We start from the raw sequence: 23,015 nt of genomic DNA on the forward strand, positions 1-23,015 counted from the left end.
GGGCCAGTGTAAGGGTGGGCAGGAGATAGACATGTGCAGGAGATTTTATTGGCTTTTTCAATATTACATCAGCTTTAAACTTAAATTGCTATAATAGGCAATTTGCGGGTAAAAAAATATTAAAGCCACTGAAAGGGAGCTGCCATTCCTTTTGTCTTCCCTTTAAAATACCCTGAGCATTGTGATCCGTTAAAAATTTTAATGGACAACCCTAGCAGAGAGCTGTTCCGATTCGAGGTTTCTGCGCCTCCTTAGATTTTTACAAAGCCTTCTATAGCATCTGAGTTCCCTAATATTATAAGACTGCATCTCCCGAAGGGGATATTTGCTGGAAATTCTATCAATGTAGTTCTAGCATGTCTGAAAAGAACCGGTTGAGAGAGGCAAGCTTAGCAAGTTTAATTTCCCAATCGTTCATACCTGTATTGGTTTATCAAAATATAAAATACAGAGATACACAGAAAAATTAAAATAATGGGACAAGAGAGGGGGGAAGAAAAGCATTGACTTCCAACTCCTTTTGGCGCAGCAGAATAAGGTAATAACATACAACCTTGGCTTGTATGTTATGGACTTTTTACTAATTAGTTTCCCAATTTTATCTGGTGATGGATCCATAAAAATCATTGAAAGGTTGTTTCTCTTTTAAGAGTCCTAAATAAACTAAGTAGTCATTTCAGTCATATTTTATTAATCGCTAACCTTAAGGAGAAATATGATAAGAATCTTCAAATATCTGAAGAATGGGTCACACTTTGTTCTAGAGCGGGGTCCCGCAACCTCCGGTCTGTGGACCAGCATCAGTCTCCAGCCCACTAGGAACCAGGCCACACAAGTGAGCCAAAGCCCCATCCGCACACATGCAGGATTCAGGTGGCACCACACAAACCCAGTCTGCAGAAAAATCAATCTCCATGCACCCAAAAAGTTGAGGGCCACTGCTCTAGAAATCAGGACCAGAATCAGTGGGCTGAAAGGCTTTCAGGTTCTAATTCAGGAAAACATCCAGATTGCATAAGCTGTAGACAGTCGTTCAGGCCAGCACATAATGTAATGATTTCTCCTTCAGCGGAGATCTTCAAACAGAAGCTGAAGGTTTATCTGTTAAAGATACTCTAATGCAGGGATCGGCAATCTTAAACACTCAAAGAGCCACAAAGGTCCTAACCTGAAGCCCCCCATTCAATTCTGGAGCCAGCTGGAAGTCTGGTTCCCACACCATAGAGTCTCCTCCTAGTGCGGCATCTTTTTTCCTCTACCTGTCCTGCCCGAAAGCTCTATCAATTGTGGAGCCGACCAGCAACAGGGAGCCGCAGCAGAGGGATGAAAGAGCCACATGCGGCTCCAGAGCCACAGGTTGCTGGCACCTGCTCTAGTGGATCTTTCACTGAGGAGGGGATTGAACTAGATGGCTCCTGTGCTCAGTTCCAACTCTTCTGTGATTATCTGAATAATCTACTGAACGATAGAATTACCAATCAATAAGGTTCATCAGATTACTCCACAGCAAGGGTGTTGATTATCTCAAGAATTCCAGTAATTCTAGTAAACTATAGTCACTCTGAGACTTACAAGCTGAACGACCAATTTCAGCTCAGCTGTTGCTCCAGAAGAAAATATGAAAATGCTGAGTAATGCTTCCTCTGCAGATGGGACAATGAGGAACCCCTGAGTGGGAATTTCTTTTTTGTTCCACCAGCTGGAATGGGTATTTTATGATGAGCCATGCTTTGGCACTTACTTTGAGAAAAGATGAGCTATCAGTGCAACCATTTTGTGAGATGATGCCCAGCGTGTCCTCAAAGTATCCAGCTGCCACAACGGTTTTCCAGCTGTTACCCAGAAACAATCTGTCCTGACCTATTAGTTTTCAGTTACATGAGCTGAATTGGCAACAAAAGTCTGGTTCATTCTCCATAGTAGCAGATTCTTTGGTTATCTAGAGACATTTCCCCTTTTGGATAACTTTGAGATGTGTGAACTTTCATCCCCACATTTCTTAGCAATGGCCATGCTGGTTAGGAATTCTGGGAGTTGAAATTCATTTGTCTCAAAGTTGACCAGGTGGAGGAACATTCTTCGAGAATCATCTGTAATTGCATCAAAGCAAGTTAATTAAGGACAGGCTTTATATTACTTTAAAGATGTCTGTGATGCTATGAAGGTGCCATAAATCAGGGGTGTCAAACTTGCACTGTCACGGCGGTGTCACATGATGTATCACGACTTTTCCCCTTCCCTAAAACCGGGCATGGGCGTGGCCAGCACGTGATGCATCCGGTCCGCAGACTGTGAGTTTGACACCTCTGCCATAAATCGTGGGAAAACAGATTGTTCTGGTGACCCCAATTTTTCCGAGTGCTGCCTGCATGGGAAACTGAATTACTATGAATAATAATTCCTAACCCCAATCTTTATATGTCTTTATAGATTGGATGTTGTCCTACCTGTCGTTTTTATCTGTGCCATCTGGTGAAGTGCCCGATTTGTATTATTGTTATTTCTTACTGCTGTGGTTATTATTTTTTATCTGCATGCCCAGCCATTGTTGTCGGTGTCATATTAATGCTAACGATGTTTGGAAAGCACTAATGAATAAGTGCAATTTCTTTTCTCTATTGTTGGGTTTTTTGTAAAGTTGCTCAAATGCTCTCAGGTATGGCTGCCCTGAATGGAGGACTCGGTGCAACAGGCTTGACCAATGGTACAGCTGGCACAATGGATGCCCTCACCCAAGCCTACTCAGGAATACAGCAGTATGCCGCTGCGGCACTACCCACGCTATACAGTCAAAGTTTGCTACAACAACAAAGTGCTGCAGGCAGCCAGAAAGAAGGTAAGATAGGTAGGCATGGGGGGGGGGAATGCAAAAAGGGAGCAAGGAAGAGATTCTTAATTCAAAACGAAACACAAATGAAACCTAGTGGTCTTCTAAAATTAAGTTTATTAGTACAGCTGCTATCATTACTATCAAGCTCCATCATTAAGTAGAGTTTTGTTATCCCATGATGCCCCACCTCCCCCAACACTCAAGGGCTTATGCTGCAATAGATGAAGATAATTGCAAAATATTAAGGTACGGCAGAAGAGAACATATGTAGCTAAAGTCCTTGGTGCCCTTTGAGCTTGGGTATTCGCTTGCAGGTATTTCATTATCCAAATAGGTAACATTTTTGTTTGTTTATGTCCCATTTCCATTATTTTTACTAATAATTCAAGGCAGTGTGCGCATATCCAATACTTCCCTCCTATTTTCCCCAAAACAGCTGTTAGGGGTATCTCCGTTGGGAGACACAAAGTAGTACAGCGGAATGTACAGCTAGAGAGAAAGGATGTCGCTAGTAGAAAACACACAAATAGAGTTTCAGACACTGCTAGTAAAAACAAGTAGCTTTACTACTGATAATTGCTTCACAAGCAGTGATAGTAGATAGTAGTCCAAACACAATTCAAAGAACAAACAATAGCTTACAGTCGAAGTTCACACTCCAGTCATCAAGCATAGGACAAGCAGAGAGAGTGAGCTCTCTTGACTCCTTCTTATTGTAAAGTTAATTACAGTTGTTAAGTACATCCACTCATTTAAAGCAACAACGACCATTTGTTATTGTATATAGATACATATTGCCTACCCAACCCTAGGAGTATACTCCCAACAACAACAACCTCTGTGGGATGAGTTGGGCTAAGTGAGAGTGACTAGCCCCAAGTCACTCAGGCAGCTTTCATGCCGAAGGTGGGACTAGAACTCATTGTCTTCTGGTCATTGGTCCAAAGTCACCCAGCTGGTTTTCATGTCTAAGGCAGGACTAGAACTCATAGTCTCCTGGTTTCCAGCCCGGTGCTTTAACCACTGGACCAAACTTGCTCTCATCCTTGCACGCTACTTGGGGAATGAAACATCTTCCAGCAAACAACCAAGCTCAGAGAGCACCGTGTCCGATATATTTCAATTTTCAAAGAATAAGGCAGAGCAATGTTGGTTTTTTTTCCCGCATTAGCCCAACCTTTGCTTTATTATAGTTTTCTTGTGCCTGTCTTACCCTAGCAAAAAGAATGTGATGTTAATATGGAAACATGGTTCTCAGAGGAGCCTGCAGGCCAGTGATCCACCTGGATTACACTGGAGCTACTATCTAGTTAGTTTAGATCGTTAAGAAGTAGCTCACTGCAGAAAAAATGGAAAGTTTGTGATTCCTAAAACCCTTTACAAAGTCACTGACTCATCCAAATTGACACTGGACCGGAACTAAGCTGCACCTAACCAATCGTGCCTGCATGGAAACCTTTGGCATGGAGAATATATAGGAACCCTATAAATATTTAATTTCCCAGCACACAAAATTCCTTTCAGGCACTTGCTCAAAGAATGTTACCACCCACTGCTTTTCTAATGCAAAAATAGATATTGTCTGCTGCTTTTGCAAAAAAATAAATAGTGCTCTGGTTCAAACCGTCCTTGAATTCGTTTTTCCATTTCTGGTGGGGAAGGAGCTCCCCTTTCTGGATTTGCATGTACACTACAAACGTAGCTCTTTTTAAAAAACAAAATAGTGTTTGGAGGTTGACCAAATCCATCCATCGTGGTTACAATGAAGGGTCGCTTATTTCAGTGTTTTTCAACCACTGTGCCGTGGCACACTAGTGTGCCGTGACATAGTGTAAGGTGTGCCGTGGGAGAATTACTTTATATATAGTCAATATAGGCACAGAGTTAAATTTTTTAAACATTTTCTAATGGTGGTGTGCCTCGTGATTTTTTTCATGAATTCCATTTTCTAATGGTGGTGTGCCTTTGCACAAAAAAGGTTGAAAAACACTGGCTTATTTAATGGAGAGTCTTGAGGGGAAGCAAATAAAGGACTGATTGCTTCACATGAGGTGCTGACGGAGCAAAAGAAACCCAGAAAGTGAATGCATGGAAATAAATTAATGCTAATTGCAAGATGTTCAATGGGGGGGGGGGGGAAGGCTTCTCCCCTATTCATTCCTTTCTTAAGTTTCTACCTGTCCTTCAAGTAAAATCACTTTAGAGAAGTATTTCTCTTCGATCTAATTATAGGTAGTCCTCGACTTATGACTGGTTGCTTAGAATCCATTCAAAGTTACAACAACCCCCCTCATGTGACGTGATCTCATTTTGGGCATTCCGCAACCATTCCGAATTTTTAACCATTTGTAGCAATTTGCAATGGTTTCCCCCCCCCCCCCAGAAATCAGTATTTACTTCAAATTTCCTCAAAAACAGCCCCACAGCAAAAGAAAGACTACCTGTATTTGCTCATTTAGGGCTGGAAAGAAACAATACAAAACAGGTGTGGCGATTTGCCTCCATGGTCAAGCATTCATGGGCAGTGGTGGGTTGCTGCCGGTTTGGACCGGTTCGAGCAAACCGGTAGTTCCGACCAGCAACTGAGTCCGTCCACCCACCCTGGCGCTATCCCATCTTAAATAATCGCCATTTTTTCGATCCCGCGTGCATATGCGGAAGGCTCGTGCAGACTCACATTTTCTGTTATGGGCGAACCGGTTGTTACCATATGTGACACCCACATCTATTCATGGGCTATCAGAGTTATCGATAGTCTTTTAAGAAAAACGCTCAAAATTGGGTAATCCGTTATCCTAAGCCCTTGGCTGTAATAAATGACGAGAAGGAGGAGGCTGAAGGAAAGCAGAATCATATTTTTTGTTTATTCCCTTTCTTTGTTTATGTAATTTATATACATTTTTAAAAAATATATATAATATATTAAAAATTATATAATGGTAATATCTAATAAATCACATTTATTATTTGAAGGTCGCTGGATAAAAAACATGTGCTCAGGAAACAAAAAGTAAAAAAAGTGTGCATGTATGTATATGTGTGTGTATATGTATGTATGTATGTATGCAGGTCTTGGCGTGTTCGGGTCTTTTCCCGTGTAAGATTGAGAGTATCTTGGCGACGCGAGTGAGAACTCGTCTCAATCTTACATGGGAAAAGACCCAAATACAACAAGACCAGCATACCTACACCCGTGAAAATCTACGAATATGTATATGTTTGTGTGTGCGCGTGTGTGTGTGTATATATATATATATATGTATGTATGTATGTATGTATGTATATACATACATACATACATATACATATACATATACATATACATATACATATACATATACATACATACATACATATATATATATACACATACATGCATACATACAACACACACATACAACACACACACACACACACACACATAAATATATATATATATATATATATATATATATATATATATATGCATATATATGCAAGCAAGCAGTCTTGATGGATCACTAGGTCTTTTTCTACCATTGGTTTTCTATGTTTTTTTGTTTTTTTAATTTCTATAATACAGTCTGCCACTCACAGAATATGTTAGAATTTTAATATTAAAATAATTTTAATATTTAATAGTTTTTAATATTTTTAAAATTATCAAAATATATTATTTATATTATTATTTATATTATTATTATTTACATTATTATTTACATTATTATTTACATTATTATTTATATTATTATTTACATTATTATTTATATTATTATTTATATTATATGAAATAATGATGTTAATAATATTATAAATTTTATTTAATACTAAAATAATATTAAAATGGGCATTTGAAGAACTGCCCACTATCTGGGACCCATTTAAAAAAAATGTATGTATGAAGCAAACTCACCCTGCTAGTTCTGCCAATTCCTTTCTCTTCCTTGAGGATAGACTACCTGAGCAGGTAATAAAGTACCTGAGCTTCTTCTTGGCCCTTCCCTGTTGCTAGGGTGACCCAGCTGCCAATCCAGTAGCAGCAGCCAATCAAACAGCAGCATTGAGCAGGTGGCAGTGAAGGAGGAGAGGAGGAAGGAAGACAAAATGGCTACCTGGCAGTTCACGAAGATGAAGATAAATAAACAGAGCCGAAAATCAGAAATCGAAGGAAAAAATAAAAATTAAAGGATAGACAGCCCTGATAAGAAACGGGCGAGAGAAAGGAAGCAGCAGCTGAGGAAAATGGGGGGGGGGGGCGGGGAGAAAGGCATTTTTTAATACTCCCTCAGAACTGTGTGAGGGAAAGGTTTACCTCAGATGGGAGCCAAGACTGGAAGAAAGGCAAAGAATCCAGAAGCCCCACTAGAAAAAGGGGAAGAAAAAGTCAAGACTTGAACAAAGTAGAAAGCAGAAACTAAAGAAAGATCAGACAGATTGAACATCAAAAAAAAAAAAAAAAAGAATTTAGCTCCACAGAAAGGAAGAGAGATAGTCAGGAATTAAGACCTAAACAAACAAACAAACAAATAAATAAATAAATAGTCAGCAGTACAAAATATAGAACACAAAGATGTAAAAATACATCCCAGCTCTTGAGATGGGCAGCTATATAAATATGGATGGATGGCTTATTTAATGGACAGATAGCCAGACAAAAGAATCAAAGCTGCCATCATAACGTTTTGACCATCATGCCAATTGCAATCCCAGAGAGATATTTAAGATCTCCAAAAAGTCTAATATCAGAAAATGAAATTTTGCAGAATAAATTAACTACAAGTAATAATTATGATTATTTTATATCCCACATTGTAAAGAAATGTAAAGCCGCTTTGCTACGTATAAAATTGAATAACCAAATTTATAACATCAGATTATAAAAGATGTTTGCAATTAAACGTTGCGTTCTAGAGTTTATTGATATGGACTTGCCAGAAATGTAGCATCTCTTCATTTTTATTCATTTAGGAGAACCAAGAAGATAAAAAGTTAATGTAAAAGAAAAAATAATCAGCTTTCTGCTGAAATAAAAAGCAATATTCTAAACTTTATTCTCCATATTATTTAACGGATATGTAACAGATACAAAGAGGATTATTTTTCTCCAAACAACTGCAAAAAAACAGAGCAGAAGAAAGCTTACAATGCATATTTTGGCATATGAAATGTCTAGGAATTCTTGTTTTCTAAATCATTTCTCTATCAGCATGTTTTTGATGCTTTGTTGTTTTTATTTTATCATTTTCACAGACCTCTGAAAATTGTATTGAGATAGGTTTCCCTGATGGTCTGTTTCATAAATTGGTTTATAAATCTATTTGAGCTGGACAACTATAATAAATTTAAATAAATACCAGTTCTTTCACACTTCAATCATTTTATAGAGAATGTAAAAAATAAATATTTGAATTGCTTCACAATCCTTTTTTCATTTTCAATTTTCCTTATTTGTTCATTCTTTCATTTAAATTTATTGGGTCACCCAACTCCAATGGACCCAATTTATGGGGGAGGGTGGTTGAGATCTTGGATAAAAACATAAAACATCTTTGTTTCCCTTCCAGTCCTAACATATTTGAAAGACTCCACAGAGGGAAAAAGTGAGCTGAATTATACTTAGTGAATGTTTTCAGCCTAAAATGAAAGAGCTGATTCTGGCTGCCTGTTCTCTCTTTTCTTAAAAGGTCCAGAAGGAGCAAACCTTTTCATTTATCATCTCCCACAAGAGTTTGGAGACCAGGATATTCTGCAGATGTTTATGCCTTTTGGAAATGTTATTTCTGCTAAGGTCTTCATTGACAAACAGACTAATCTGAGCAAGTGTTTTGGTATGTAACATTCAGTACAGAACACCAAAAATCTAACATACTATCCACCCTTTCATCTTCCTCTTTTTCCCAAACTGACATCTTAGATTCAACATTTATTGTTGTATCTTGCCTTCCACCAGAGAATTGTAGATATATCTTTTTTTACATTAATCATCATTCTAGTGTGATCTACAATTGGTTCTTTGAACATTGTTTCTTCTCTTTAGGGCAGACATACACGCCCACCCACACACAAACACACACACATATGTATACATACACATCAGTGGTGGGATTCAAACATTTTTACTACCAGTTCTGTGGGCCTGACTTGGTGGGCATGGCATGGCATGGCTTGGTGGGCATGGCAGGGGAAGAATACTGTAAAATCTCCATTCCCTCCCCACTTCAGGGGAAGGTTACTGCAAAATCCCCATTCCCTCCCGATCATCTGGGACTCGGGAGGCAGAGAATAGATGGGGCGGGGCCAGCCAGAGATGGTATTTACCGGTTCTCCTAACTAATCAAAATTTCCATTACCGGTTCTCCAGAACTGATCAGAACCTGCTGAATACCAAGTCCGGTATACATACATATATACAACACCATATACATCAGCAAGTATTGTAAGCCCAATTGACAAAGGAAAGATCAGGACCATATTGGTTAGAAACAAGCAGAAGAGGCATTCATCCTGCAGTGGATAGGTGATGATGATGATGATACATATACATATATGTAGCCCTTGACGTATAACCACAATTTATGTTGCTAAGCAAGACATTTGTTAAGTGAGTTTTGCCCCATTTTATGCCTTTTCCTGCCAGAGTTGTTAAGTGAATCTTAACTTACATTGAGCAAGGAGTTGGACTTGATAGCCTCAAGGGCTCTTTCCAAGTGTGCAGTTGTAAGGTTCACCACCTAGGATTTATTGCTGATGCAAATTAGAGGCATTGGTTAACATCCACTCCTAGTCATTCTCCACCAAATAGATTTATCTTTATGTTCTTGATAAAGGAGGTGTTCTTTGCTTTGTCCTTTATAACAATTTTAACAAAAAAAAAGGAAAGACATTGAAAGTTACATAATAAAATAAAATGTTTCTTTCCTCACAGCAACTCCTATTAATTTTGAAAAGTACAAGCATTTGTGGTTGAATCAGGAAAAATGCCTAAAAAATATTTTCCTAAAAGCACAACAGAACTGTCAAATGCATAAAACTAATTACATCCTATGTGAAGGAATGTCATTTATTAGACAATCAAGGCACCTTATTGTGAGTGTCTAATTGTTCTCTATTGTGTTAAAAAAGCACCTCTCCATGTTTAACTCGTTATTTGCAGATTATATTAAATATTTCCTGCTCTGAGAAAGACTATGCAGTTGCATTGCAAACACTTTTTTTCCCCCTTCCATTCAATTATGGCTGATTTTTAGAGATTGCTTTGACAAGTCTCTGCAGTTTTCTTGGCAAGATTTTTCAGAAATAAATTGCCATTGCCTCATTCCTCAAGTTTGCCTCAGCAAACTTGAACATTAGGCACTTTCTAATAAAATGAAGTTCAATGGTGAAAAGAGTGAGGTTCTACATTTCGGCAAGAAAAATGAAATGCATAGGTACAGTATAGTTGGTACCTTGCTCAATAGTAGTAACTGTGAGAGGGGTCTTGGAGTCCTAGTGGACAACTATTTAAATAGGAGCCAGCCGTGTGCAGCAGCTGTCCAAAAAGCCAACACAGTTCTAGGTTGCATAAACAGAGGGATAGAATCAAGATCACGTGAAGTGTTAATACCACTTTAAATTGCCTTGGTAAGGCCACACTTGGAATACTGCATTCAGTTTTGGTCGCCATGATGTAGAAAAGATGTGAGGACTCTAGAAAGAGTGCAGAGAAGAGCAACAAAGATGATTAGGGGACTGGAGACTAAAACCTATGAAGAACGGTTGCAGGAACTGGGTATGTCTAGTTTAATGAAAAGAAGGACTAGGGGAGACATGATAGCAGTCTTCCAATATCTCGGGGGTTGTCACAAAGAAGAGGGAGTCAAACTATTCTCCAAGGCACCTGAGGGTAGAACAAGAAGCAATGGGTGGAAACTAATCAAGGAGAGAAGCAACTTAGAACTGAGGAGAAATTTCCTGACAGTTAGAACAATTAATCAGTGGAACAACTTGCCTCCAGAAGTTGTGAATGCCCCAACACTGGAAGCCTTTAAGAAGATGTTGGATAACCATTTGTCTGAAATGGTATAGGGTTTCCTGACTAGGCAGGGGGTTGGACTAGAAGATCTCCAAGGTCCCTTCCAATTCTGCTGTTGTATCATTCCTATGTTGAGGAAAAGTGACTGGCCAAAGGTCACCCAGCTGGCTTTATGTAGTGTCACAGTTTCTAGCCTCATGTCTTAGTCACTGCCACAAACCGACTCTCTTAAATGTAGTATAGTTACATTGACATACAGTATTTGTTCAATAATTATTCTTTTTGATGCTAGTTTTAATTTTCCTGTTTTATGCAAATTTGCAGCCAAAATTGCATCACCGTGCCTAAGAAATAACAATAGCTTTAATATATCTGCAGGACATTATTTCCTATGGTTTAGTTAAAATTCAGCCAAGATGGAATATTAACAGAGAAGAATAAAAATAGGAACTGAATATAAAATAAAATGGAATGAACTAATGCATCGACTAGTAAAAAAATAGTTGAATATCTAAATATCTCCCCTCCCATCTCAGAATGCATTTCACTGGACTTTAGGACAATTTCAAAACTTTTTTCTTCTAATCTTCCTTACCTCTAATGATTTTTGCTTTTCCCTTAAGTTTTATTATGTATGTATTGCTCTTTGTTTATTTCAACTACAAGGTATTATATAATCTTGACAAGGTGAATTTTTAACAATTAAAAACATATTTAATTTAATTGATTAATAAACAGATTCAGGATAATTATAAACTTTAAACAACAAAAATTAAGAAAGACATAATCTCTTGTAATAATCAAATTATTTTGATATTTTTTTGCTTTATTCAATTCTTTGAAAGGCATAATTTGAACTACAAGTTAAAAAGCAGAAAAATGTATCTGAGAAAACAGACACTTCAAAGTGAAGTTTTTCAACATTCAAAAGAAGAATAAATTAGTGGTGGCAAACAGCACCAGAATTTTTTATAAACTTTTAAAGCCAGCATAAGAATAAAATAAAATAATAAATCACTAATGTGCTGGTCCATATCTGTTGCATATGGGTCATACTTTGAGAATTTTATTTATAAAAATAAATAACTTGACAACTCTTCTATTGCCAAACCAATGTCATATGGAAGGAACTAAATTAAAAGAATTGGGGGGGGGGGGCGGAGGAACATTGAAAACATTTTTTTTTGCCATCAGTCCAAATGGCATAATTATTTTCCCACTTTCTCTGCTGTGTCTCTTTGCTGAACTAATCTTGATAACATATTGCTCCTATTTCCCCAACATATGGTCCCAGACCAATTGAAACTTAGTAGAGGTAGTTCTCAACATACAACAATTCATTTAATGACCATTCAATGTTGCAACCGTATTGAAAAAAGTACTTATGACCATTTTTAAAAACTTATGACGATTGTAGCATCCCTAGGATCATGTAATCAAATTTCAGATACTTGGTGGTGGTAGCATCCCAGAGTCATGTGATCTTCTTTTGCGACCTTCTGACAAGCAAAGTCAATAGGAAAGCCAGATTCACTAAACAACTGTGCCACATCTTAACAGCTGCAGTGATTCACTTAATGTCTGGGTCAAGAAAGGTTGTAAAACTGTGGGGAAAATTCACTTAACAAATATCTCGCTTAACAACAGAAATGTTGGGCTCAATTGTGGTCGTAAGTTGAGGACTGCCTATAGATGCATTAGCACAACATATGATGTTTGGTTAAAGTTTTTGTTTTGTTTTGTGGCTTAGTAAGCTTTACAAACCAAATGTTATTACCTTGCAGATCAATATCTGTGAAATTAAGTGGATATAAATAGTATCCCTTTTATCCAAGGTATCTGGTAGGACTGATGTCTTAAACCCCAAAATCTGAAATGATATCTCCACTGTATCATTTTGGACCTAAAATACTAAATGTACCCTTACATCCAAAAGCCATTTGGGTTTTGTAATCAATGGAAGAACAATTGAGAAAGTTGCCTATTAAAGCCACAAAGGAGAAACCAAACAGAAGTGACAGGAAGGGAATTAGGAAGCAAGTAGAAGTGACAGAATTGAAGAAAGGAAATCAAACGCTTCTCAGTCTTTATGCTGGAAAATACTGTGAAAGAATCCAAATGCTAACGATTTTCTGCTAGTTCTTATGCGCTTGTTTTTTTCCCCTCTGTCTCTTCCCCCCTAACCCCTTTACCTCCTTTTGTGCATTCTAGGTTTTGTTAGCTATGACAATCCTGTCTCGGCACAAGCTGCAATACAGGCGATGAACGGCTTTCAAATTGGCATGAAACGCCTGAAAGTACAGCTGAAGCGCTCAAAAAATGACAGCAAACCTTACTGACCGTTCTCCCAGAAGCTTTCTGCTCTTAATTTAGTTTCCTTAGGGTAAGTCTCTTCAGCAAGCCCACCCTTGCTTGGGGTGGGATTGAGAAAGAACATAAGAACACCTGGCCCGCCACCTCTAAAGAGACAGCCATTTGACAATCCTGCTTCCATTTTCCCCACTTGTTTAAGAGAAACTTGGCTAACCTAACCAAAAAAAAATAATAATTGTGGGATGACCTACAAGATTTGAATTAGCAACTCAGATTTTTTTTAAAATTTTATTTTAATGAGCATTGAAGGGAAAGCACCCATCCATACGCTACAATCTTAATAATTAGAGCTGTCAAAAAAGAAAAATTGCAACTTGACTTTCTCGGCCCTGGTGTCCTTAACACTTTGGATGAGGATAATGAAAGCAATCCTGAATTATCCGTATATGGCACCAGTTCTGAAATTGCTTAATAAAGCTATGGCCCTTGGCCAAGAAAGTGACTCATTTAGAACACAACATTTTTTTCCATTACTTCAGTTGATTCTTTCTTCTTAAGAACCTTTAATATTTAACATTCTTAGGGCTTCAGATTGAGACGTGGTTACATTATCCTGTTTAAACACTGGTTGTCTTTATATATTTTACCTATTTGTGTTTCGTTTTCCTTTTTTGTTTTTTAAGTTCTTCAGGTTTTTTTTTTTTGTAAAGAGCATTAGTATAAAAAAAAAGACATAGAGATCTGTTTCTAAAGCTACAGGGTTTAAAAAAATAAATAAATAAGAATGACAATACTTGATGTTTCTTGAAAGATAAAAATTTAATAATAATAATAAATAAATAAATAATAATAGATACAAAAGAAAGCCACAGGCCTGTAAATTTTATTTGTAAAAAGCATTTCTATTTTTATACAAAAATTTTTACTGCCTCAGAAATAATGGAAGTTATTTATTGCCTATTGTTAACTTATTGGATACCTAAAGACCAGCTCTGTCTGGTAGCTAGATCATTTTGAAGTAGTCTCTAGAGTACACGTGCCAAGAATGGGTGCTTTTTCACCGTTGAACCCTACATCTTTTATGGTTCATAATTTCTCTCCTCTTGTTTGTATATTGTCTTTGTTAACTTGTCCGTTCTTTCCATTATCTACTTTAAAATTTAGTTGTCTTGGGGTTTGTTTGTTCGTTTGTTTTGCTCACTCTTTCTCTTGATTCCCTTCAATCCACTCCTACTCCTCTTGATGTTACCTCTGTTGAAATGGGGTCCTGATTCCTTCCCACCCTTTTCCTTCCCCAAATGAAATAAGAATCCATTTTTTTTAAAAAAAAAGAAACCTCCTTTCTAATGGATTCTTTGGGGCTCTTTCATTGTGGCCGTTGTTGACCAAGTGTACAGTTAATGCAAATTGTGTGAATGGCTGGGACTCTAATGATGAAAAAATTTGCATTAGTTTTCTCCTGCACCCATTAAAATGATTTTTGTTTCTGCTGCATAGACTCTCCATAACTTTTTCCTCTTCCTTGTTTTTCCCTAGACATCTTCATGCCCGTTAGTTCATCGTTTGCCTAGCATGTCCCTGTGACGTCTTTAAAAAGTTTCATCGTCCCGTCATTGTTTCTGATGTCTTTCTGACCTCACATCATAATTTGGTTCTCCTACTGATCTTTGATCTATAGTTTGAACCTTTGAAATTTGCATGTGACCTCATCTAGCTATATGAATTCTGGGAAGTCAATGTGAAAAGCATTGCTGCATTTATGCAAGATCAAAATTTATTCGTAGTCAAATTTATGATAGGAGTATTAACACACACACACACATACACACACACACACAAAACCTGTGGCAAAATGTTTTGTTTAAAGTTTTCGGTGTTCCTTTTTTCCTTTTCCCCCCCCTTTTATTCTTTTCTTTTTTTCTGTAAAAAAAAAAACAGACTTGAAAGTATTAGACAGAGACTGGCATTCTGGCTGGTCTCTTAATGACATAGCAATATGTGTCCACACAGGCACAGAATGTTGGTTTCTAACAGACTACTTCCGAAATAGTTTGAAATGAAGAACTGTCTGGTTTTAAGTCTCTAGAGGTCTGTAATAGTTTTTACATTTTTCAGGCAGTGTAAAGTTTTTTGATAAGGCCATTTTAGGTGGCTCACTTTCTCATTAAGAATATATATATATAGAACCACTTTTTGTAGATTAGTATAAAAAATATTTACCCTGTTTTAGGGCAAATGCTACCTATTTGTCACCTTTTGCTGAACTGATTCACAAGTTAGACAATCCATGAATTAATGCACATGAAAAGTACCTATATTTTATACTGTTTCGATGTACAGGAGAAAGGTTATTGTAAGCTATTGTTTCATTTGGTGCTTTTGTGAATTAAGTTGTGGTCTCATCATTGGGGAGGGTTCCTCATGGTCTTTAAGTGTTCTGTGTTTATAAACAACAGGTTTGAAATTGGTTTTTACTTGAAGATCAACAACAGAACAAAAAAAAATGAATTTCAAAAAATGGAAAAAAAAATTGTTTGCTTAAAATTTAAAAAAAAAAAAGTTTTCATGTGAAAAATAAAAACTATTCCAGACTAAGTTTGTGTTGGCTTCTGTGAGGCATTGATGTCGATTTTTTTAAAATTATTATTGTGGACAATTTCGATGTGTTTGTGTTCAGCAAAATGTGATTCAGTTTTCCTTTTAAATAAATAATAAGAACTCAGTGGGGGGAAAAAAATTAGTGCCAAATTCCAAAGGTACTTCTCTTCCTAGAGCTTCAGTGTGTTTCTTGTGTGAAGTAATTTGATAACATGGGTATTTTATTATGTGTTTTGTATAAATCCCTAATATTTAAAGGAAAAAAGAGGTTAAAAAGTTTGTTAACTTGCTATCCTGTGGTCTTGTTGCCTGAAATTGTTGTTGTTTGTTATTTCTCTTGGATGTTTTTTGTAAAACATTGTATAAGTGCCCATGTTTCCCTTTTCTAACCATTCTGCGCATCAATGCTGTGAATGCAAACCTCACAATGTAATTTCCTCATAATGTATGGAAACCTCTAAGGTGAGAAAGTTTTGAACTTTTAACCCTTTCCACCCAGAGCTGTCTTGAGAGTTAATACTTTTATACATTCACCATTTTGCTCTTTATTTTTATATACACATTACACACACACACACGTGCATATTTGTGCATGTATATTCATACACAAATATGCACATACACACACACACATGCACGCACATACACATATACACCTAATTTTTTGTGCTTTATTTAATACATGATTGAAATCAGAAAAATGCATAGAGCAGATCTGAAGGACGAAAAAAAATATTTTACTGCTGTCTAAAGTTCTTCTGTATCTATAACTAAAAAAAAAGATATTTAGAAATTGTAGAGCTCCTTTGTTTTGTTTTGTTTTTTAAAATCTTTTCTTAAAAAGAGCTTTTAATATGCTGCTGGTATATGATATTCTGTATTTAAAAAGTAAAAATAATTCTTTAATTATGTATTGTGTAACCACTCCTAGATAGGAGAATTGAACCCACAATTTGAAATCATAAAAAAAATATTTTTATAATAAAATTAAATGAATTTTTGATTAAATCCAGCGCACTAGAACTTCCTGGATGAAATGTTCTTGTGCACTGCAGTTAAACTCCTTTTTATGGATGAGGTTTACACACATCTAAATGCTCTGATGTGCTAGCTGCCATATTTGTACTATGTTGGTCCAGATGCAATAGATACAAAGTAGATATAGCGGTATCTTTTGTTAGCAGGATTCATTCCTGTTAGTTGATGAACATGCAGGCTTCTGACTTGTAGCAAATCCTCAAAAAGGCAGAAGCAAAATGATGGCTCTGTAGTTCCTCAGCCTGAGAACAAATTGGAATAGGCCAAAATCTGTTTTTGTGAACGCGGGTCTTTAGAGCTTCTGGAGGGATGGAAGCTATTGATGCTCTGAGAAGCAATCGCATGCATGGTGGTTTTACATGTCCTCCTCTGGTGTGAGATTGGCCCTGATGCCTGCCCATGACATTATGGGGCTGACTATACAAGCTGGACTCTCATTCCAAAGAAGAACATAAAGATTGTTTTCCATCAGTTCCTCTGAACCTGTGGCACAAATGGCTGACCCGCTTGCAGGCCTCTCCATCTCGTCCTGTCTCCCAATCTGGAGATTTTCCACACATTTTCCAACCCTTCAATCAAAGCATCAGGGGACCTTGCCAGCATTCCCTTCTCTTCCCAAGCCCTCTCCTCATAGCAGCTTTGCTGCTTCCCTTAGTAAAACCCGGTTGTTCTTTTCAAAGCTTTCCTTTTCTTAACACCATGGAATCTTAGTAAGGCACAATCCAGGAAGAAGGCAAAATGGTGTCTTGTTGCTGTTTTTAGCATTTTTCCATTGAGCATTGCTTGTCACCATCTAGCCCCATCTCAACCATGTGCACTGCACAGATCAGAAACCCAGAGTCTCAGAGATGTTGTCTCAACCCAACACATTGTAGTGTACTCTTTAAAGCAGAACCCACATGAAGTGAGTTGCGGGTATCAACCCATACTCCTGATTTGCTTCTCCACCTCTACCCTTCCCATCCCATGTGTGCCCCTTTTTTTCTTTGTTTCATTCAGTACGTGGAGCTGGCCAACATCATGCTCTTTGACTTTTTGTGAGGACAATTTGTTTTCTCTGAGCAGTTTGGAGACATGGTTCTGAACATCGGAGGCATTCTTAAATGCAATGGGGAGCATTGCTAAATCAGAGCTACCTGTATTTCAGAACATACTTTAAAAAAAATTCAGCAAACCCATTGTGTTTGCTGCACTTGTATTGTAAGGAGACACAGACACAGCCTTTGCATTGGGAGATTTACCATAGCTAGTTGGAATGTCTTGGCCTGGGGGCATAAGTATTCAGAAATTCACACCTGCCATTCATAATCTATGTACTTACACTATGGCAGGAGTCCTTCGGGATTGGGCGGCATATAAATATATTTAATAATAAAAATAAGTCGTATTGACAGAAGAGGAAGTCAAATAAGGGAGTCAATTTAGGATGCGATTGTTATTTTCTTTTTTCTGAAGTGGGTAACAAAAGCGAAGTCCCATCCTTACAATACAAAGGTTATTTTATTTACCAGAGGTGTCCAGAAATTATGGTCACCAGAATAAAAATGCTGGCTACAACAGTGCACATTAAAAAAAAATACTAGATGGAGCTTCGCTTGTCACAACCATCTTGATTTTTGTGACAGTGCCTGAGGACACATCTGGTATTGTCCTACGGCATCGTCCTTTGTGTGAATACCATTCATTCCTTCCACAAGCATCATGAAGCTGAGCTAATAGCACCCATACATCCACTCTTGAAGGCGCTGCAGTTCACAAAAGTCTCTGACATTGTAAATATGGCCATCTTTAAGAGGCCACAGGACTTCACCATTTTAACTCAGTGAAAATCAAGAAATGGAAAAGCTACAGGGGATTAAATTTAATTTTGCTACATAACGCAGTTATAGAGTTGGTATGTTTATTGTCCCTGCTGGGTTCTGTTCACTTCACAGCCATAGTGGCTCTGCATAACTCAGAAATCTGCATGTTCCATCAGTAGAAAATTATGAAACCTAAAGGTAGTTGCTTAGCTATTTTGTATCTCTTATTATCTGTTGTAAACAATACGTGGGCACGACCCTGCAAGCATGTACCGTACTACTTACTATCTGTTCACATCAAAGAGAAAGTTCTGCAAATCCTTAGATTTTGCAGAATTAAATAACCAAGGAACTAAGGAATGATAACACTTCATTGCCTTGTTTCTTTGAAGTTAGATTGAACAGAATAGCACTCCTATTCATCAACTAGATTTTGGTATTCTATAGTGGCAAATATAAACCTCTTTCCAAGCCAAGATTATTTCAGCAGCTTTTCATGCTACTGATTTTTAAAAAGTGCCAAAATCATTTCCTATTGTCTAATCCTTTCCACTCTCATTTAAAACATATCTCATTTTTCCTCTTTCCCCCCAATTCCCCATATAAATTATTTTCAAGATAGCAGGTGATAATCTACCAGTTTGCTTTTACATTCTTTCTAAAAGGGGATGAGGAAGCATGTTTATTTTTAGAGAAGCCGTAGATGGCAAGCACTAGAATCCAAATAATGCAGAGAGAGAGAGAGGGAAGAAAGCAAGAAAAAGACTTTTAATACAGAGACATTCTCAGTTAATAGATAAGTGCTCCATGATTGTCTCATGTTTCTTCTTCTGCGGCTTTGCTGAATCCTTGAGGGATAACTTTGCACTTGTTACACCATTTTTCTTGCTCAATTGTTAACATAAATATAGTAGGAGATCACAAAACATTTTTTCCAGGACGTTTTTATAGTTCAGCATCTAGCATTTCCCAAATAAATATACTGTTTGGAAAAGAAAATCAGATCCCACGTTAGAAAACTCATACCCCTTCCATGTCAACTGGGGATTGTTTCAAAACCCCACACCAACCCTGTTAAAATGGCAACGACAAGTGTGTAATTAACAGCACTTGGATGGCCAACACAATGATGAATGCTTTGTCCTGCTGGTGCTAAACTCCATAATTTCTGTCATGAATTTGCACCTATCCAAGTGGGAAGCTTTCTTCTCTCTCTCTCTCCCTCCTCTCTCCCTCTCCCTCTCTCTCTCTCTCTCTCTCTCTCTCTCTCCCTTCCTCCCTCCCTCCCTCCCTCCCTCTCCCTCCCTCTCTCACTTTCACTCTCACTCTCTCTCTCTCTCTCTCCCTTCCTCCCTCCCTCCCTCCCTCTCCCTCCCTCTCTCTCTCACTCTCACTCTCACTCACTCTCTCTGCTTGCCAGCCCCATTCCTCATTATTTCCCAGGCATTGTTCATTTTGCAGCCCCAAGGGAACTCTTGATTTTCAAAGAGAGGTTTAATTTGCAATATTGGGCCATTTCCTAGGGACAAAGTACTGGGAGGAAAAGAAGGAACAGGCATCAACAGGAAAGAAAAGCTGTCACTTTCTCAACAATTTCTATCCTGAATTAAGATACACCCACCGCTGCTTGTATTTGCAGCATAAAAGATTGCAAGGGGAAAAAACCAGCTAGCAAAATTATAGCTTCACACCAAGGCCTTATGCACTGCACTTGTACACAAGTTCTTCTCATATATAAAAGATGAAACGTTGAAGGGAAACTGTGAGAGTGCAAAGGGCTTTTATTCATAGAGGAAGAAAAAAGAAAATAATAATAATAATAATAAAAAGTAACCAGGAATGGTTGCCTTTCAAAATTTTAACTCCGAAAGCACAAAACCGTAGTTTCCCAACCAAATTAGTCATGTGAAATGGCCGTATTCAAAGGTGTAACAAGTTCATCTTTCTTTCACCATAGGGGTTATTTCTCAGCTTGTGCTACTCTTTGGCTCATGTTGCTGTTTCTGTTTCTATTAACTTAAGTGCTAATTAACAAAAAAAAAAATTAAGTAATTTCATTGTTTTTTCTGAATAATGTCATATCCTGTGTACCAGGTTTTGGGGAGGGGGGGTGGAGGACGTTGTGCTGTGAGAAATTGTTGTTTGTCAACTAATGACAACTTTTTTAAGTTGAGAGAATCAAAAACTCAGGAAATGAACCATTCCTACCACAGATGTGGCATTCATGCTCAGGGAATTCTTTGGGCTGGGCAGATCTCAGTGTTGCTCATGGAAATTATTCTTGACCCCTTACGAATTAAAAGAGGAGGGTCTTCCTGGGACAACCAAGCCCTTCAATACCTTGACCAGTTCTGCATTCCTATGGCAGAAGGTAAAAGCAGATTTTCTTTCAACCCTCTATGAATTCTCAGTGTATGGGAGCTGAGCCTGTGGTACCAATGGATTATAACCTAGGTTTTTGCTTCTTTCTATTTTTATTTTGTCTAAGAAAAGCCAAAGTTACTGCAATGTAGTGAGAAACTGTAAGACCATTTTGAGTATTGTTTCTGTTTTGTCGATGCATTTGGATTTTGCTGTTTGATGGAATTTGAGCCAAAAGCAAAATGGAAAACGAAGTGAGGAAAATAAAACAAACCAACCAAGTAACCAACCACAGGCTTTCCTGCTTATAAAACTTGATTGTACGCACGCATTTTGTACCAGTGGAACTTTTTTATACTGGAGATTTAAACAAAAATGGGTGGGGGGGAAATATGGTGGCTTAACTCTTGTGAGCCCCCTGATCATAACTGTTTTTCAAGTTTGATTTCCAGTCGATTGAAAGAAAGTTGGCTTAGTTTAGAAAATTTAAAACAAACTTTGGCTTGGTTTTATCCTTTCCATTTGCTTATATTTAGTGTTTAGGATTTTGTGTTTTAAAACAAGCTGTAAGTTTCACTTTTTATTCTGTATTGTGCAGTTTCACAATATAACAAATTAGAATTTAGGAGTACACAGTCACTTTAAGTGGATATATGTATTAGGGTTTTGTTTTTGTTTTTATTTTATTTTTAAAAAGTAAGGTTTGCTTTTTTGCTGTTTAGATCAAAAGGTTTTCCTGGTTCTTCTGTCTTCATTGTGAACATAACTGTGTAGTTGAAACAGTCAAACTTATTTTTGTAACGTATGTTATTGTGTGATGCAGTTTTTTGCTTCTGTCTCCAATATTAAACCATTTTCCTAATACTTGTCTCACTTTCTCTCTCTGTGTTGTACTGTTGGTAGTCATTCCGTGTTGGTAATACATTTGCACACCTCACTGTTGCACGTCCCTGTTGATTTTTTTTTCTATTCGTTGTGTACAAAAGATACAGTCGATTCCACTAAGTGAACCTCTGATTGGAGAATGAATGCAGATTTGCTGTATTTAGCCCCATCTTCTTTGCCTCCTTTACCCCCAGTTGCCTTTGATTGTAATTATTAGGGTGAAGTCACACTGAAGATGCCTCTAAAAAGATGTGTTTGTGTGTTTGTGTGTGTGAGAGAGAGAGAGAATCTACATACACAGAGAGAATCAAAGTCACCAAGTTTTCTCTAGTGACTAAAAAGGGATCCTCTGTAGGATCACATTAAGTTTACTATTAAAATATTTTCTTCACTGGAGAAGAAAAACTTGTTTACATTTCAGAATTATTCAGCAAAGCTTTGGTATTATACCTAGTTAGTTTGCCAGTTTTCAGAAGTGTAAAATTTTTAAATACAGGTAGAAGACCCTAAGTTAAAATCTACCAGGCTTATTATAGACAGCTTTAATTTTTTTTGAGAGTTCAAGGAGAACATTGAATTTATTAAAACTACCCAAAATTAAAAATAAGTAATCAGGAAAGGTGCTGAACTGGGCTATTTTGAATTTAGCATGCAAGGTAGTTCTTTTTCAGAGTGGGTAATTCAACCACATGGATCTCCTAGGAGAGTGGCAAATACTTCAGTCTTAAATTCCCCTTAAGAACAGGTGATGCTTTTTTTAAAAATTCCATATATATATATATATGGAATATATATATATATCCCCTAATGATGCCATTTTGATTTTTCCCAGTGCAACGCTCTTATAGAAAACCAACTACTGACCGTAACGGGCTTTCCGTAATTTCTCTTCATTTGATTCATCAGACACTCAAATCTAATCAGGTAGGAAAGGGAACTTTCTAGAAAGAGGAACTTCTCCCCCTGCATGGGACTCAAGCCATAAAATTATCCTCTTCCCCAAACTCAGGAATTGAAGACCACTTAAAAGTGCTCTTACGCGATTTTCCTTGTGATGTCTATTATGTCCCCTATTTAGTATTTTGGTTTTGACGTGGTTGAGTGGGCTGTACTCAATCTCGTGCTTCCGCCAACTCAGTTTGAGGGAAGCGCATATAACTTAGTTTGCCTAGAGCCCGGTTTACACGTATCGGGGCTT

The 23,015-nt window shown here is 37.4% G+C and overlaps 1 protein-coding gene across 1 annotated transcript in view; it reads left to right on the top strand.

Moving 5' to 3' along the window:
- The window catches only part of CELF2 (CUGBP Elav-like family member 2), a 329,921-nt gene extending 314,925 nt beyond the window's left edge, over nucleotides 1–14,996 (top strand). The window contains exons 12-14 of the mRNA XM_032221591.1: nucleotides 2,657–2,836; nucleotides 8,494–8,637; nucleotides 13,032–14,996. Coding sequence (XP_032077482.1) covers nucleotides 2,657–2,836; nucleotides 8,494–8,637; nucleotides 13,032–13,159 — 452 coding nt within the window. The 3' untranslated portion in view covers nucleotides 13,160–14,996. The remainder of the gene's footprint in view (nucleotides 1–2,656; nucleotides 2,837–8,493; nucleotides 8,638–13,031) is intronic.
- Nucleotides 14,997–23,015: the final 8,019 nt, after the last annotated feature.

The sequence above is a fragment of the Thamnophis elegans genome, chromosome 7 (genome assembly GCF_009769535.1).
Source record: "Thamnophis elegans isolate rThaEle1 chromosome 7, rThaEle1.pri, whole genome shotgun sequence".
In the NCBI taxonomy this organism is placed as follows: Eukaryota; Metazoa; Chordata; class Lepidosauria; order Squamata; family Colubridae; genus Thamnophis; species Thamnophis elegans.